Source organism: Pezoporus flaviventris, unplaced genomic scaffold (genome assembly GCF_033815535.1).
Source record: "Pezoporus flaviventris isolate CSIRO_AGI_PZ_B2104156 unplaced genomic scaffold, CSIRO_AGI_Pfla_v1 ptg000012l, whole genome shotgun sequence".
Lineage (NCBI taxonomy): Eukaryota > Metazoa > Chordata > Aves > Psittaciformes > Psittacidae > Pezoporus > Pezoporus flaviventris.
Genome location: NW_026892560.1, coordinates 1101503 through 1118037, shown reverse-complemented (window position 1 = coordinate 1118037; position 16535 = coordinate 1101503). Strand labels below are relative to the sequence as shown.

The 16535-nt window shown below is 60.1% G+C and overlaps 1 protein-coding gene and 1 long non-coding RNA gene across 2 annotated transcripts; one reads left to right on the top strand and one right to left on the bottom strand.

Moving 5' to 3' along the window:
- Positions 1-96: 96 nt before the first annotated feature.
- On the top strand, positions 97-9596 carry PSMD13 (proteasome 26S subunit, non-ATPase 13). Its single transcript, XM_061450991.1, is given in 15 exon segments — positions 97-140; positions 142-388; positions 391-527; positions 1630-1708; positions 2909-2943; positions 3019-3074; positions 3431-3474; positions 3717-3803; positions 4611-4782; positions 5208-5287; positions 5366-5491; positions 5922-5984; positions 6790-6870; positions 8248-8364; positions 9012-9596. Coding segments are annotated over 15 exon segments (1464 nt in total). The 3' UTR covers positions 9108-9596.
- Positions 9597-11352: 1756 nt separating this feature from the next.
- LOC133268127 (uncharacterized) lies at positions 11353-13284 on the bottom strand. Its single transcript, XR_009742949.1, has 2 exons — positions 13076-13284; positions 11353-11571 (listed from the first exon to the last, which is right to left on the bottom strand). It is a non-coding gene; the product is annotated as an uncharacterized LOC133268127 (long non-coding RNA).
- Between the last annotated feature and the right edge of the window lie 3251 nt (positions 13285-16535).

Below are 16535 nucleotides of genomic sequence, written 5' to 3'. Positions count from 1 at the left end.
GAACCGGTGAGGGGGGGACCCCGCGTTCCCCCGCACCCCCCCCGCACCCCCCCGCTCTCACCGGCCGCCAGCAGCCCCCGCCGCGCCCCGCGCTCCATGGCCGCGCTCCCCGCCCCGCGCTACCGCAGTGCCCCGAGGAGCAGCGCGGGGCCGCCGCCGCCTCCCGGCCCGGCCCGGCCCCACCGCGGGCCCCGCTCGGAGCCGGTGCGGGGGATTCGGGGGGTCCCGATGGGGCGGGGGGCGCGGACCGGGGTGCGTGATGCGTTGCCATGGTTACCGCGGTGCGGGGGGGGGTGTCACCGCGGAGCCCTACGGTACCCGGCGTGCCCCGCGCGGGCCGGAAGTGAGTGTGCAGGTCCGGAGCGCGGTCGCGCCGGGGCCGAGGCTGAGGCCGGTGTCGGTGCCGCCGCCATCATCGCCATCGCCATGAGGGACGTGCCGGGCTTCCTGCAGCAGAGCCAGAGCCAGAGCGCGGGCCCGGGGCAGGCCGCGGTGTGGCACCGCCTCGAGGAGCTCTACAACAAGAAGTGAGCGGGGCCGGAGCTGCCGCCGCACCGGGGCCTCGGCGGGGCCCAGCGGGCCGGGGGCTGAAGAGCGCTCCCGGGGGGGAGCTTGAGCGGCGGGGGCTGTGTCCGCCTCACCCCCGGGTCGTGCCCTCGGGGGGGGGGGGGGGGGGGGGGGGGGGCTGTGCCAGCGGGGAGCGTTCGGGCTTTGTCCGCGTGGGTAACGGCGGGGCGGGGGTGTCGGGACGGGGATGTCGGGATGGGAACGTAGAGTGTGGGAATGTCGGGACGGGGATGTCGGGACGGGGATGTTGGGATGGGGATGTCGGGATGGGGATGTTGGGTGTGGGAATGTCGGGACGGGGATGTCGGGACGGGGATGTTGGGATGGGGATGTTGGGTGTGGGAATGTCGGGTGCGGGAATGTCGGGACGGGGATGTCGGGATGGGAACGTAGAGTGTGGGAATGTCGGGACGGGGATGTCGGGACGGGGATGTTGGGATGGGGATGTCGGGATGGGGATGTTGGGTGTGGGAATGTCGGGACGGGGATGTCGGGACGGGGATGTTGGGATGGGGATGTCGGGTGTGGGAATGTCGGGATGGGGATGTCGGGTGTGGGAATGTCGGGATGGGGATGTCGGGATGGGGATGTTGGATGTGAGAATGTTGGGTGCGGGAATGTCAGGATGGGGATGTCGGGATGGGAATGTAGAGCGTGGGAATGTCGGGATGGGGATGTCAGGATGGGGATGTCGGGTGTGGGAATGTCGGGACAGGGATGTCAGGATGGGAATGTCAGGATGGGATGTTGAGCTGGGAATGTTGGGACAGGGATGTTGGGATGGGGATATCAGGACAGGGATGCCGGGATGGGAATGTCGGGACGGGAATGTTGGGATGGGAATGTCAGGTGTGGGAATGTTGGGATGGGGATGCCGGGATGGGAACGTCGGGATGGGAATGTTGGGATGGGAATGTCGGGTGTGGGAATGTCGGGATGGGATGTTGAGATGGGAATGTCAGGACAGGGATGCTGAGACGGGAATGTCGGGACGGGAATGTTGGGTGTGGGGCGCGGAGCCGGTGCAGGGCCCGAGCTCAGGGGTGGTTCCCATTTCTGAAGGCTCTGGCACCAGCTGACTCTGCAGGTCCTGGACTTCGTGCAGGACCCCTGCTTCGCCCAAGGGGATGGACTCATCAAGGTGAGCCTGCGCTGCTCCTGTGTGGCCGTAGCGAAGGCCAACGGCAGTGGTGCCGGCCTGGTGAACCGGGCTGTGCCAGGCCCGCCGGGCTGGGGCAGTGCCGGCTCCTGGGTGGGAGCCTGCAGGACGCGGGGGCAGTGGCGATTGCCCGGGGTTGAAGGTGTCAGTGTCAGAGGCTTCAAACTGTTCCGAAATCTCATTCACTGGAGGGGTTTTGGGGGAGGGGGGGTTGCAGGAGGAGCCTTTTTCTTCCCCTTTTGTTGCAAGGGGTTTGCAGCCACACGTGGGGATGGGTTGGGGGGGGTCTCGAATGCTTTGGGTGTTTCAGAGGTTGTTCCACCCCTTGGGAGCTTCTTACATTCATGGCCATAAGAACTTGCTCAGCACAGTCACATCTGGTCTGGGTGCTACAAGGCCGTAAGAACTCGCTCAGCACCGTCACATCTGGTCTGGGTGCTACAAGGCCATAAGAACTCGCTCAGCACAGTCACATCTGGTCTGGGTGCTACAAGGCCGTAAGAACTCGCTCAGCACAGTCACATCTGGTCTGGGTGCTACAAGGCCGTAAGAACTCGCTCAGCACCGTCACATCTGGTCTGGGTGCTACAAGGCCGTAAGAACTCGCTCAGCACGGTCACATCTGGTCTGGGTGCTACAAGGCCGTAAGAACTCGCTCAGCACGGTCACATCTGGTCTGGGTGCTACAAGGCTGTAAGAACTTGCTCAGCACGGTCACATCTGGTCTGGGTGCTACAAGGCTGTAAGAACTTGCTCAGCACGGTCACATCTGGTCTGGGTGCTACAAGGAGTCACGGGCTTTGTGGGCTTGGGTTGAAATTTGGTTTCCCAGGAGGTAGTTATTTCCATGACAAAGAGCCAAGGGTCTTTAGAGCCTCTCTGGAATGCATGCAGGGAGCGCTGGGAAAGCCTTAGCCCTGTGCCTGTGGTACAGCAGGGGCCAGCCTAGAGCAGGAGGTGCTGGATGTGGTGAGTCCTGGACCTCTCCCTGCAAGCAGGAGGAGGCTGCAGGGACAGAACTGGCTGCAGTGAGCAGGTTTTGGCTCCTGGGGTCTGTACAGAGCGCACATCCCCGTTGGATGCTCTCTGCTTTGTTGGGAAAATGGAGCGCAGTGGAAGTGGGTGTTGGAGGGGGCCTGAAGGGCCCTCTTGCCCTGACTGTTGGTGTCTTTGTGCCTGCAGCTCTATGAGAACTTCATCAGCGAGTTCGAGCACAGGTGAGTTTGTTTGCTGGAGCCCTCAGGCACCTTCTGCTGCCGGACAGCGCTCTGACAGTGAGCTTTGTGTTCCAGGGTGAACCCCTTGTCCCTGGTGGAGATCATTCTCCATGTGGTCAGGCAGATGACAGGTAAGCGTCCTCACCTCCTGCTCACAGTGCTTGTGAGAACGGGTACCTGTGAAGTTACCAGTTAATAGTAACAGCCATTAACTGGTTAATAGCAGCAGCTAAACCTTCAGCATTAGCCTGTTGTCCTGCTGGTGTATTGAAAGGGGAGGACATCACCTCAGAAAGTGTAATTGCTGCTACATGGAGTAGCAGGTCTGCTCTTTGCTGGAGGAAAGGCTGGTGAGCAGCAAGCCCGGGCTGCAGGGAGCAGTAAACTGTAGAAAACACCTTCCAGTCTTCATGAGTCCGGTATTTTTAGGCTGGGGTTTAGTTCCAGCAGGAATTCCTGATATTGCTGCTTTTCCCCTCTACTTCAGATCCCAACGTGGCCCTTACTTTCCTGGAAAAGACTCGGGAAAAGGTATGTTTGCAGCTGCTCTTTCTGGCAGTTCACTTGCAGGGATCATTTTCCATGTGGGCATTTGTGGTGCAGCTGAGGGAGGAGGATGTGTGTGTGTTAAACCTGTGCTGGAGGATGCCATGGCAGCTCTGTGGTGCAGTGCAGGAGCACGTTACCAGATGCAGCAGAGCCTGGGCTGATGCAGCCTGGCCCCTTGGCTGCAGGACTGGTGGCAGCTCTGAGCACGTGTGTGTGCCCTGCAGGTGAAGAGCAGCGATGAAGCTGTCATCCTGTGTAAAACAGCCATTGGGGCCCTGAAGCTCAACATTGGAGACCTCCAGGTCACCAAGGTGAGGGGGAGGCTCTGGTGCTTGGGTGGTTTGGGGCGGTGACACCACAGCGTGGCCGGGCCTGCGGCTGGGCTTTGGTCTTCGAGAGATGATGATAGATTTGCAGCTCCTGGGGTTGCCAGGAGGAGCTGCACTTCTGCCTTTCATCTTGCAGGCCATGTAAAAGCACATAGAGTGCTTCTGGCCAGAGTTCTGAGGTTCCAGTGAGGTTCTGACACAGCATTTGAGGTGCTGTGCTTATTGCTGGTCACTGCAGCATCGATGTGTACCACTGGGGAGGACAAACACCTTGACCTGTTCCAGCTTGCAGCTTGGAGGCTCTCATGCCTTCAGCAGTGTTGCTGCTTGCTGGTGAGCTGCTGACCGTGGACTGGTGCATCCTCCCCTGTGCTAAGCACGTTGAGGTTTCATCTCTTGGCTTTGTTTAGAGCCCTCTCTGAAACCTGAGATGAGTTTTCAGGCAGTGCAGCTTTAAGTTGCTCAGAGCAAGCACAGGTTTGGTGGGGGTGAGTACATGTGAAGCATGTCTGTACATGCAGGTACAGCTGCAGGGTCGTGTTCTGGGAGGTTTGGGTTTGGGTTGGGTTGTGGTTTTACCCAACTCCTGTGTAAGAGGAGGGCGCTGAAGCTTTCTCTTTAGTGCTGTGCAGTGGCTGTGCCCTCAGCTCCCTCTTTACTACCACGGGGCTGTTGCTTGTGGCCCACACGAGGCTGCTGTAGCCCTTACACAGTGATCTAGAAGGCTGGGAGTGGGGGGGGGGTGAGGGGACCTTCACCTGTCACAGCCAGGTCTTCACCCTCCTGCAGGAGACCATTGAGGAGGTGGAGGAGATGCTGAACAACCTCCCCGGGGTGACCTCGGTTCACAGCCGCTTCTACGACCTCTCCAGCAAGTACTACCAGACCATCGGGAACCACGCCTCTTACTACAAGGATGCTCTGCGGTTCCTGGGCTGCATCGACGTCAAGGACCTGCCCGGTAACTCCTCCTCTGCCCACAGGAGCCCCAGCTTTCGCTCTTTGCTTTATCCCTCCAGTCTAAGGGAAGGCACTGGCGCTTTCTCAGTGTGTTTTAACTGGCTGTACTGAGGCCAGGGGTTAGCTACAAAGAGGAATTGGCTGAGTAGGATTGTGCTCCTGACCTGCACTGAGGTGGCGGGGGCGAGGAAGTGCCCCCACCAGAAGAGTTTGTTCTAGTTCCCCAGGTCCTCACTATAGATTCAAAGAGTGGCTCTTCTGTGCCGCGGCTGTGGCTGCTGCAGGCTGAGCTTCAGGCCTGGGGAGGAGGAGGCTGGGGGTGATTTAATACAGGCACAGAGAGGAGGCTGAGGTTGCCTGCTGGGGGCCCAGGTGCTGCTTCATCCACACTCCATCCACTTGTTGCTTTGTGTTTTTTCCTCCCAGTATCAGAGCAGCAGGAGAGAGCCTTTACCCTGGGGCTGGCCGGGCTCTTGGGAGAAGGAGTTTACAACTTTGGGGAGCTGGTGAGTTCCTGCTGCCCCACTTCAGCTGCTCTCAGGAGCTGGTTTTACCCCACTGACACCATCCTGCCTGTGCTGCAGCTCATGCACCCTGTCCTGGAGTCGCTGAGGAGCACGGACCGGCAGTGGCTCATTGACACCCTCTATGCCTTCAACAGCGGGAACGTGGAGACCTTCCAGGCCCTGAAGTCAGCGTGGGGCCAGCAGGTGAGTGGGGCTGTTCCAGGGCTGCAGGCCTGGGCTCTGGATTACAGAGGGACACTGGATCTTCACGGGCAGAATTCCTGAAGAATTCTGATCACTGGTGTGGTTTCAAGCACAGCACAGTGATGCTTCTTTCACCCTGATGTGTGGTGGTCGGTTTTGGCTTCCCTCTATGCTTGGTTGATCCCATCATGTGGTCCTGCAGAGGAAGATAATCCCTGATGTCATTTCCATAACGCCATTCACTCCCAGTATTGAACTGCTTCCAGTGTGAGATAGTGGCTGTCCCTTGTGTCCTGGGAAGCTTGAGGAGTGCGGTGTTGGGTGCTAACTGCACTGGCTGTACCAGACCTCGCTGACACAGCTGTAGTTCACAGGTTAGCTTGTGTCAAAGTAATGATGACTTTACTTGTTCCGTTCCATCCCCTTCCAGCCAGATCTGGCTGCAAACGAAGCGTTGCTGCTGCAGAAGATTCAGCTCTTATGTCTAATGGAGGTGAGCCAGGAGCTGGGGCCTGTTACACATGTGGCAGATGGGAAGGGGCTGCTCCAGCTGCCGCTTGGTGGGGGTGAAACAGTCTGTTCCCCGCTGAGCTCCTTCACCCGTCCCACAGGAGCTCCTGGGTTTCAGTAGCTGGCTGCCAAGGTTGCCTGTAGATGGTGCCAGAAGGCAAGTGGTGCTGGGGAGAGGCTGCTGCCTTGTGCACTGCTTATTGGGAGTCCCGGGGGGTGAGCTTCAGCAGGGTGTGGAGGTGGGAAGGAAGGAGCAAGCTTTGTGCCTTGAGGGTGGTACCTGAAGGGTAACTCTGAGAGTGTGTTCCAGAAACAAGGGTTTCTAAAACACACTGAAAATCTTCATTCCCAAACAGTTTCAAACTCTTTTTCCTGTCACTTTGCCTCCCTGGCCCTGGATCTTCCAAAACTCAATATTGAGTTATCTGAAGGATAATATGTGTTTGTGCACCCCCATGTATCAATATGTGTGCACATTCCACTTCTGGGGTGTGATGTGAACCCAAAGGTCCTGCATTACCTGAGGGACCCGATTGTGCTGAGGTGTTTCAGCCCTGGCTGATGTGCTCTGTGTGTCCTGGGGCTGGGTGGCTGCCCCAGCAGGGGGTGTGTGTGTGTGTGTGTGTGTGTGTGTGTGTGCAGGAGGCAGCGGTGCTGCTCCTCTCTGCCCACATCAGTGTTTGCCCTTGCAGCATCCTGGTTAAAGGTGGGCAGTGCAGAGCTGGGGCAAGCAGAGCAGGGCAGCACGGGGCTGGGTTCTCACTCGTTGTCTGTTTGCTTGCCTGCAGATGACCTTCACGCGTCCGGCCAACCACAGGCAGCTCACCTTCGAGGAGATAGCCAGGAGTGCCAAAGTCACCGTGAACGAGGTGAGCTGCGCCGCAGACACCAGCGTGGCGCTTGTGGAGCCCGCGGGGGTCCGGATGGAGCTGCTCCCGTGGGCGAGCTCCAGTTGGAAATGTGCTCCCTGCTCCTGTGCCTTTGGAGAGCTCTTTACCAAGGGGGTGGCTGCTTTGGTGCTCCTGGTTCTCGGCTGATGCATTTCTGAGGATCCCCAGTCCTGGTGCTCAGCTGCAGGAGAGCTCTGGGGTCGTCTCTTCCCCCCTGCTCTGGAAGAGGCCTCTGGGTTAGGCTGTGCAGGGCCCTGCCTGCTTTGAGTGTTTCCAGCACCCGTGTTTAATTTCTCTCATGGTGAAGAGCTCCCTGCTGTTACCCAGGTGGGATCTGAGCTGAAGCAAATCCTCCTGTGCCCTGTCCTTTACTCTGTGTCCCTGTGAGAACAGTTCCTCCTATCTTCCGTGTTACTGGGTGCTGGAGAGCTGTGGTGAGGTGCCCTCAGGCAGCCTCTCACCCAGGCTGAACAAATGCTTCACAGTCTCAGGGCCTTGGTGGCCCTTGGCTGGGCTCTCCGCAGTCCTGCAGTGTCCCCCTGCACTGGAAGGGGTGGTGCAGAACTGACGCAGTGATGCAGCAAGTGCCGAGCGGAGTCACCAGGACATGGTTCCCCTTTGTGGCTCCTGCTGACCCCAGACTCTGCTCCTTCCCCGCAGAGGCCACTTTGAGTATATTTGGAGAATACCCCACATAGCCCCCTCTGTGCTGCTGCTTGGGGTTGTTGCAGGACTCCTCACCCTCGCCGTGCTTTGTGTTAGCGCAGTCTAACGAGAGTTACTGCAGTCGGTAGCTCTCGTTTCCAGCACATTCACCTCAGTTGTGCCAGAGCTGGTGCTGCTCCCAAAGGAGCACTGCTCGGGGCCAGCTGCCTGCTCAGCTTCAGGCCTCAACCACAACCCTTGGGGTGGGTGGGTCAGGAGGTTTGCTGCTGCTCTCGTGCTCCTCCTGTCTGTTCTGTAGCTCACCAGGGCATCAGCAAGGATGCGGTAGAAGGTCTTGCTAAAGGAAAGGCGCAGGGCACCTCCAGCACTGACCACTGAGCAAGCTGTTTAACTTTGAAAGGCCACCACGTTGGCTGGGTACATCCCACCCCTGCTAAATCCATGTTGACTGTTCCCAGTTCCCTCGTTCTTCCTGGATCTCAGAGGAAAGAAAGTGAAACTGCTCAGAGGGAAAAGGAGCTGCTGTGTAGTTACCGCTGAGCCTGCAGGCAGGAGGAGGGGTGTGAGCAGCTCTTGGCTTTGCTGTGCGTGGTGAACGCCTCCAAAGGCAGAGCGGGTTCGGGGGTTTGCTCCTCTGGGAGAGCAAACTGGTTCCCAGTTGTTTCCTGGAGTTCTCTGTGCTGGTTTCAGGTGGAGCTGCTGGTGATGAAGGCACTCTCAGTGGGCTTGGTGAAGGGCAGCATCGATGAAGTGGACAAGAGGGTGCACATGACGTGGGTGCAGCCACGTGTGCTGGACTTACAGCAGGTACTGGACGCAAAGGCACAACTGGTGTGTGGTGGGTGGGGTGACTGGGAGAGCTGGGAGGGGTCACTGGGTTCCTTGGTGCTCTTGAGGATGCTGAGGGTGGGAGGAAAGGGATCAGCTTTTCCCCATTCCTTTTTCCATTGCTCCTTCAGCCTTTACCCTGTGTGTGTGGCGCGTTGTGTGTGTTGCACTAAGCAGGAGGCAGTGACACTTCTGAGAGCCACGCGGAGCGCCATGGAGCACAAGTGCTGGGACTGTTTTCCAGAAGGATGCAGACATCCGGGTGGTGCTTGGGGCCTCAATGCATGAACCGGTCCTGGAGTGTCAGGGTTGTGGGTGGCAAGAGAGGTTGAGGGTGGTAAAGATGGTGCTGAGTGTCTCAGGTGCATCCTCAACGTTTTGGGAGACCATGTAGGGGCCCTTCACCTCAAAACCCCAACACACCAGTACGTGGAGCACTGGATGCAAACAGTCCCTTCTGTGCCTTCCCTTTTAACTTCCACCATTGCTGTGCCAATGGTGTAAGATGTTCAGGAGCATCTTTCCTAGACACATGGCAGTTTGGGATCTCAGGTGTTTGTCCTTGAAGTGGACATTGGTGCTTGCAGTGGCTGAGGGGCTGAGGTTGCTGTGGGCTTGCCTTGCAGATCAAAGGAATGAAAGACCGCCTGGAGTTCTGGTGCACGGACGTGAGGAGCATGGAGATGCTGGTGGAGCACCAAGCCCATGACATCCTGACATAGAGCCCCCGGGAGAGGGAATCCTGCTGCTCCTGGTGCCAGCAGCACTCACCACTGACTGAACTGCATTATACTGGGGGGGGGAGAGGGGGGGAGCAGCTCTTGAGGCTTGTTGGGAGGAGTAAGTGGCCTTTTGCTGTGTGAGCCTTTGGTGCTTGGAAGTGAGATTTCCCTGATCACTCACATGGGTGGCACTGCCCTGGGGGTCCCATCCTGCTCCGGGACAGGGGTTCATTCGTCACACTGCTGTGGGAGGATGGGTGCTGGTGCCTGTCAGCAGCAGAGGCTGTTTGCTGGGTGAGGGGCAGCAGCAGCTCCTTCACAGGAGCTGGAGCGGTGCCTGACGTTGTACCTGGTGTTAGGTGGTGGTACTGGCCTTAGGAGGGCACAGCTGCTCCCTGCCCACGGCAGCCTGAATCCAGCCCCCTGCTCCCACCCGTCCTGCAGCCCTCCTCCCTGTGGCAGAGGGAGTTTGCTCCACCAGAGGGGTTCCCGTGCAGTGGAAGGGGTTCCTGCCCCTGGGGGGGTTGTGTTCCCAGCACTGCTCCGTGAGGCGCTGGAATAAACTTCCCTGCCTTCCCTTTCCCCCGTAGCTGTGTCTGTGTCTGCAACGCCTGCATTGAGCCTCTGCCCTGGTGGAAAGGAGAGCGGGTTTGCACAGCAGCGGGGTTCATGTGTCGCTTACCCAGCGGGTAGCACCTTGTGCTCTGCTTCCTTTGGGAAGCTGCAGTCCCAGTGCCTGGGAAAACGGCACTCCTGGAAAGGCCCCAAAGGAGGCCAGAGATGAGGAGGTTTTGTGCTCTTCTGCCTCTTAACAACTGCTCTCTAAAGGCTTTTGTAACGGGGTTGTTTTGCCCAACCCTGCCTTCACACGGATGCAAGGTCACTGTGCCCGTGAGAGCTGGAAACAGGTCTGAACTGGGGCTACCTCTGAGTGCCCGTCTGGATGCATAATGCTCCTGAATGTAAGGCAGCAACAGCAAACAGTGGCTTTAAGTTGAACAGAGGCACGTTCACCTATCACCAAACTGAGAACAAGGAGGATTCTGCTTGGGCTCTAAGTGGATGTTTGAATCCTGCACCTGTGTGTCCGTGGTCAGTTGTTGTGGTGCCCATTCGGGTGCTGCTGTGGTTCAGGAGCTCTGCTTGTCGGATCTCTGGGTCACTACAAAGTGCCTTGGGGGCTTTTACTTCTGTGCTTTCTGTGCCTCACTGCTTGGGCTCAGGGGGTTTCATGCCAGCGGTGGGCAAAAGGAAGCTCTGCTCCTGGGCCCGCTCTGCAGGGGCAAAGGGAGGCTTCAGCCACATCACATCACCCCCTGTGCCCCTCTTCGGCCTGAACCTCTTCCTGGCTGGAGCTGTTGAGCTCCAGTTCTGCCCTCGGTGCTGGTTCTGCTCTGCCCAGGCCAGTCCCACTGCTGGGGTGGGTGAACCCCGATGCTCCCTCCTGTGCTGGGCACTGGGACATTCCCTCCTCCATCCTGTGCTCCACAGCCCTCTCCTGGGCCACCGACCTCAGGGGAGCAGGAGGAGGAGGCACCTGTGACGGGGACAGCTCTGCTTCGTTCCATGGGTATGGATGGAAAGGGCTTCAGAAAGCTCCATCTCCTCCGGGTGTCACCTCCCTGCACGCGAGGAGCAAAGGAAATGGCACCAGTGCAACAGAGCGCAGGCACTGGGGCTGCTGCTGCTCTACTGAGCACCAGAACCTGGAGCCTTGTGCCGAATCGGAGCTGAAGCCTCCCGTTCTGTGGCCTGGCCGCTGGTGTGAGCCATGCACGGAGCTGAAGGGCTGCTCCTTGAGCTGTGGCTCCTGGTTCAGAGGTTTTCCAGGGTACTGGAGTGGTGCTGCTTCCCTAACGGGTAACTGGGAGATGAGCTGTTTGGGGCAGGAAGGGGACACGTCGGACGTGCAGCCCCGCTCCAGGCCATTGGCGATGTCCCTGCGGGCTGTGAGTGTTCCCTGGCTGGGATTTAACCGGAGTTTGCTCCCTTGGCAGTGCTGGGTGCTCCTGGAGCCAGCCCCGCTGCAGGGGAGCGCGCTCCAGCTCCATGGGAGACCACAGCTCCGGGCTGCAGCCTCACAAAGGGATCGCCTTTGTGGAGCCATGGAGTGAGCGAGGCTGGAAAAGACCTTCAGGACCATCGAGTCCAGCCTTTCCCAGCACTGCCAGGGCCACCACTGAGCCCCGAGCAGGGGGCACATCGGTGCCCTATGGACAAGCTGAGGCAAACCCAACACCCTCGGTGTGAACGGGAACTTTAATGAGCAAAGCCCAAGGGCTCCCCCCCGGTGAAGCTCCGTCCTGGGGCCTTGGTTCCACTCATGTCTGCTCTCACCAGGGCCCGGGTGCTGCTTCGCTGCTCCTCACTCGGGTCTGCTCTTGTAGTGCTCGATGTTTCCCAGGATCCAGCCTGTTGGGAGCATGAAGCATCCGAACATGACAGAAAACGCAATGGCTTGTTCCTGCGGCGGAGGAGACACGGAGGGGCAGTGAGATGGGAGGAAGGATCCGTGGCACAGCGGAGTGGGGGGCATGGAAGGGTCAGTGGCACGGAAGGGTCAATGGCACAGCAGGTTGGGTGGCATGGAAGGGTCAATGGCATGGCAGGGTGGGTGGCACAGCAGGGTCAATGCACAACTCGGTGGGTGGCACAGCAGGGTGGGTGTCAGAGCAGGGTCATTGCACAGGAGGGTCAATGCACAGCAGGATGGGTGGCACAGCAGGGTGGGTGGCACAGCAGGGTGGGTGTCAGAGCAGGGTCAATGGACAGCAGGGTGGGTGGCACAGCAGGATCATTGCACAGCAGGATCATTGCACAGCAGGGTGGGTGTCAGAGCAGGGTGGGTGCCACAGCAGGATGGGTGGCACAGCAGGGTCAATGCACAGCAAGATGAGTGCCACAGCAGGACGGGTGCCACAGCAGGGTCAATGCACAGCAGGGTGGGTGTCAGAGCAGGGTGGGAGCCACAGCAGGACGGGTGCCACAGCAGGACGGGTGTCAGAGCAGGATCAGTGCCACAGCAGGGCGGGTGTCAGAGCAGGATCAGTGCCACAGCAGGATGGGTGCCACAGCAGGACGGGTGTCAGAGCAGGATCAGTGCCACAGCAGGGCGGGTGTCAGAGCAGGATCAGTGCCACAGCAGGATGGGTGCCACAGCAGGGTGGGTGTCAGAGCAGTGCGGGTGCCACAGCAGGACGGGTGTCAGAGCAGGATCAGTGCCACAGCCCCGTGACGCCCGCCCTGTCCCTGGCCGCGGGCCTGGGCTCCGCTCCCCGCAGCTCTCCTGACTTTGAGATGACTTTGGTGCAGCTGCCGCCACCGGCGCCCTGGCCCCGAGCCCCTCGCGCTGCCCCCTCTGCCTTCAGCCGCCCACGGGCTCCAGGCCCGCAGGAGCTTTGTGCAGACCCCGGGGGCACAGCGGGGCCAAACCCGCGCAGCGGGGCCCGGCTCCAGCCGGGGTGCGTGGGGCAAAGCCCCTTCCCCGAGCTCTGTGGCCCAGCCCAGGCGGCCTCAGGGGATGCGGGGACCGAGGCTGGCAGCAGCCCCCGTCCTTGCCGTGGGGACGCCAGCTCTGGGGTGAGTGTTCCATGGAGGGGGGGCCGGGGCCGGGGGTGTCTCTGTGCGGGCTGGGGGCTGCTGCCCCCCCCCTCCCCGGGTCCTTGGGCTGTGCCTTGGCTTTGCCTCCCTGTAGCAGCTCCCTAAACCCCAGAGGGTAAAACAGGGGCTCAAAGGATGGAGTCAAACAGGAGGAGGGGGTGCGCCTGCTGTGGGGAGCAGCCCGGAGCCTGTGCTGCTGGGGGGGGAGGCACCCGTCCTCCTTCCCCCCTCCCCTTTTGCCTTAGAACCCCTCAAACCAGTTTGCTGTGATGCAGAGGGGGCTTGTGCCCCTCTGACGGGGCGTCCCTGGAGCTGGAGCCCCTGCCTTTGTCCCCATGGAGCTGGTGCCCCCCCCCCCCGTTACTCACGGCAGGTGAGAGCTGGTGCTCGGGTGGCTGGGACCTGATGTGCGCTCGGGGGACCCGCAGGGGCCGCAGCAGCGTTGTCAGGAGCCGGGAGCTGCGCTGGAGCCCGGGCATGGCGCTGGCACAAGGGGACGAGGCTCCTCACACTGCAGCTGCCCGGCCCGTCACGGCTGTCACCGCTGCCACCCCGACACCCTGTCACCGGGCAGGGCCGTCCCATCCCTGTCACCGGGCAGGGCCGTCCCATCCCTGTCACCGGGCAGGGCCGTCCCATCCCTATCACCGGGCAGGGCCATGCCATCCCTGTCACCATCACAGGGCCATCCCATCCCTGTCACCGGGCAGGGCCATGCCATCCCTGTCACCATCACAGGGCCATCCCATCCCTGTCACCATCACAGGGCCGTCCCATCCCTGTCACCGGGCAGGGCCATCCCATCCCCATCCCCGGGCCACTGGCAGGCGCTGCCCTGAAGGTTGCAGCAGCCCTGTCCCCTGCACTGGAGCTTGTCCCCATCTCCCTCTCCTCCTTTAGTTCTCACCCTCAGCAGCACCCAGTGGTCCACGTCTGAGAGGTCAAAACCTGCGTGCCCACCAGCAAGGTGGGGCCCAGCCATGATGCTCTGCGCGATCTCCTCTCCCGCTTGTTAAAACCTTTAACGCTCAAAGCACAATGTGCTGGTTTAAGCTGTTGCTGATGAGATGCCGGATCTCTGCCCATAGTCAGCAGGACCTTGCTCGTCCCATCTGTGGTGACAGCTTCCCCATCTTCCCATCCCCTTGCAGCTCCCGGGGGCTCAGGGTCGCAGCAGCCCCTTTGCAGCTCGGGTGGGCTCTTGTCCTGGAGGAGGTTGGAGCTCTTTGCCCAGGACGGTTTCTCAGGCAGGAGCAGTTTTGCCCCTGCCCAGGACCAGGTGCTCTGAGCTCGGCCGTGCCTCTTGAGGGGGTTCGGCCTCGCTGCGAGAAGGGGCTTTGCAGAAGGAAGCTCAGTGAGCGTCCCGTTAGCGAGGCAAAGGCAGCCGGGTCGGCGCTGCCGGGTCACTGCGGGCAAAGCGCTGCCCCCGTGCGCTGGAGGAGGCTCCTGCACCCCGGAGCCGGTGTGAACCCGCCTCAGCCACAGGCTCAGCCCTCGCCTGGACCGGGAGGTTCGAGATGGGAATGGACTGAGCTTGCTGCAGGAAGGGCTGAGGTCAGATCCTCGGGTGCCGAAGGAGCAGGGCACAGAGCAGGTACCAACGGGTGGGCTCTGCCGCTCGCTGCCCATCAGGGTGCCTCCAGGTACTGGCAGCAATAGGATGGATCCTGGCAGGCTCTGCCTGCAGGGAGCATCCTGCTCTTCGGCTGCTGTGCTGGAACCTGGGGAGCAGAAGATGCAGGGAGCTTTTTGCCCCTTCCCACCCTTGTTTTGGTGAGGAGAGGACCCAGCAGCTCCTTTTCTTCCCCTGCACGCTCACTGCTGCTGCTGCTGCTCCTTCCCTCAGCTTCCTCCCTGTTTTCCGGCAGGAAAAAGCTGCTCCAGGACACGTGTCCCTGGGGAAACGCTCCCTTTGGTGCTACTGAGCTTGGTGGGACCCAGGGGTAAGACAAACACAGCCTTTCTCTGTGCTCCACAGAGCCTTCCTACCAGCTCACGCCGCATTTCCAGCATGGTCTCAGACCGTTGTGCCTTGGTTGACATCTGTGTTTTGGGGGTCACAGGTGAAGCTGGAGGAGCTCTGTATTTACAGAGAACAGACTGCCTGACAGCAGTCATAGCGAGGTGGGGCTGGGCTCTGCTCCCAAGGGACAAGGGATGGGACCAAACAGCCTCAAGCTGCCCCAGGGCAGGTTTAGATGGAGCTGAGGAACAATTCCTGCCCCAGAGGGTGCTCAGGCATTGGAACAGGCTGCCCAGGGAAGGGCTGCAGGCACCGGCCCTGCAAGTGTTCACACACCGTGGAGACGAGGCCTCAGTGCCATGGGTTAGGGGTGGCCTTGGCAGTGCTGGGGTAAGGGCTGGACTGGATGAGCTGGAAGGGCTTTTCCAGCCTGGTTGGTTCCATGGTTCCACAGTTCTCTGTGCAATGTCTATCCTGTCACTGCTGGCTCTCCCCCGTAAGCTGTTCCCCCTCTCTGAGCACAGGGCAGGGGCTCAGTGTCTGCCCTGGTCACAGGGACAGGAGCAGAGACCTTTGCTGAGGGCTCTGTGCCTGCAAGGACCAGGCACGCTGATGTGGGGCCCCTCTGACACACTGGGGACACGGGCAGGGTGTGATGGGGCTGAGTGGGGAACCTCGAAGATGCTCCAGCTGCAAGTGTGTGGAGGCTGATGGGTGGAAGCTGGAAAACAGGGAAGGCTTTGGGATAGAAGAGTTGTAGGATCAGGTGGATTTGGGAGCCTCCAACTACTAGCGAGCATTGACAGCTGGAGGCACGTCTGTGATCCAGGGGAATATCCATGTATTGGCTGGAGAAGAGAAGGCTCCTTAAGAGAGCAGCTCCAGTGCCTAAAGGGGCTGCAGGAAACCTGGAGAGGGGCTTGGGACAAGGGCCTGCAGGGACAGGCCAAGGGGAATGGCTTGAACCTGCCCGACGGGAGACTGAGCTGAGCTCTTAGGCAGAAGCTCTTCCCTGTGAGTGGAGTGCAGGGTGTCCCTGCCAGCGGCAGGCGTTGGAATTGCATGATCTTAAGGTCCTTTCCAGCCTAAACTGCCCTAAGATTCTATATGAAGTGGAAAAGGATCTGGACATAACGGCAGAAAGTCACTGAGCCCCAAGAAACGTTACAGATAACTCGGGGCTGATGTAACGTGTGTGAGATGTACACAGGCTGTGAGTGGGGGGAGCCCCACATGAGCCATTTTCTGCTCATTAAGCTCCGGTGGCTGCATCTGGGTTCAAAGGAGTTGCTTCCATTGGTTCTAGGGCTCGTCAGGATCAGTGTCTACACCTGGGAAACGCAGATGGCACAGGTTACCTCATCAGTACTTATGTATTATGGCCAGCAAGGCTGTGTAACCTTGTTATTGCCACTTGGGTTCAAACTTAAACGGGGGGGACTCAGGTTCAAGGAAGGAATTCTTCCCTGGGAGGGTGCTGAGGCGCTGGCACAGGGTACCCAGAGAAGCTGTGGCTGCCCCATCCCTGGCAGTGTTCGAGGCCAGGTTGGACACAGGGGCTTGGAGCAAGCTGCTCCAGTGGAAGGGGTTGGGATTGGAGCTGGAGGAGCTTTAAGGTCCCTTCCAACCCAAACCATTCCCTGTTCTATGGTTCTGTGACCTCTCTGGGAAGCTGCTTTGCCCGTGACAGGGCTGTGGAAGCAAGAGGAGGTGTTGAGCAGCGCTGGTGCCCCGTGGTGCAGGATGCTGGAGCAGGGTGCTCGCAGGCACTGCCTCAGCTCTGGCTCGGGCTGCAGCCGGGGCACGGGAAGGCAGCGGCAGACGGATCCCAAGCTGGAATCTGGCTCCGTTCTCTCCGCAGGCGC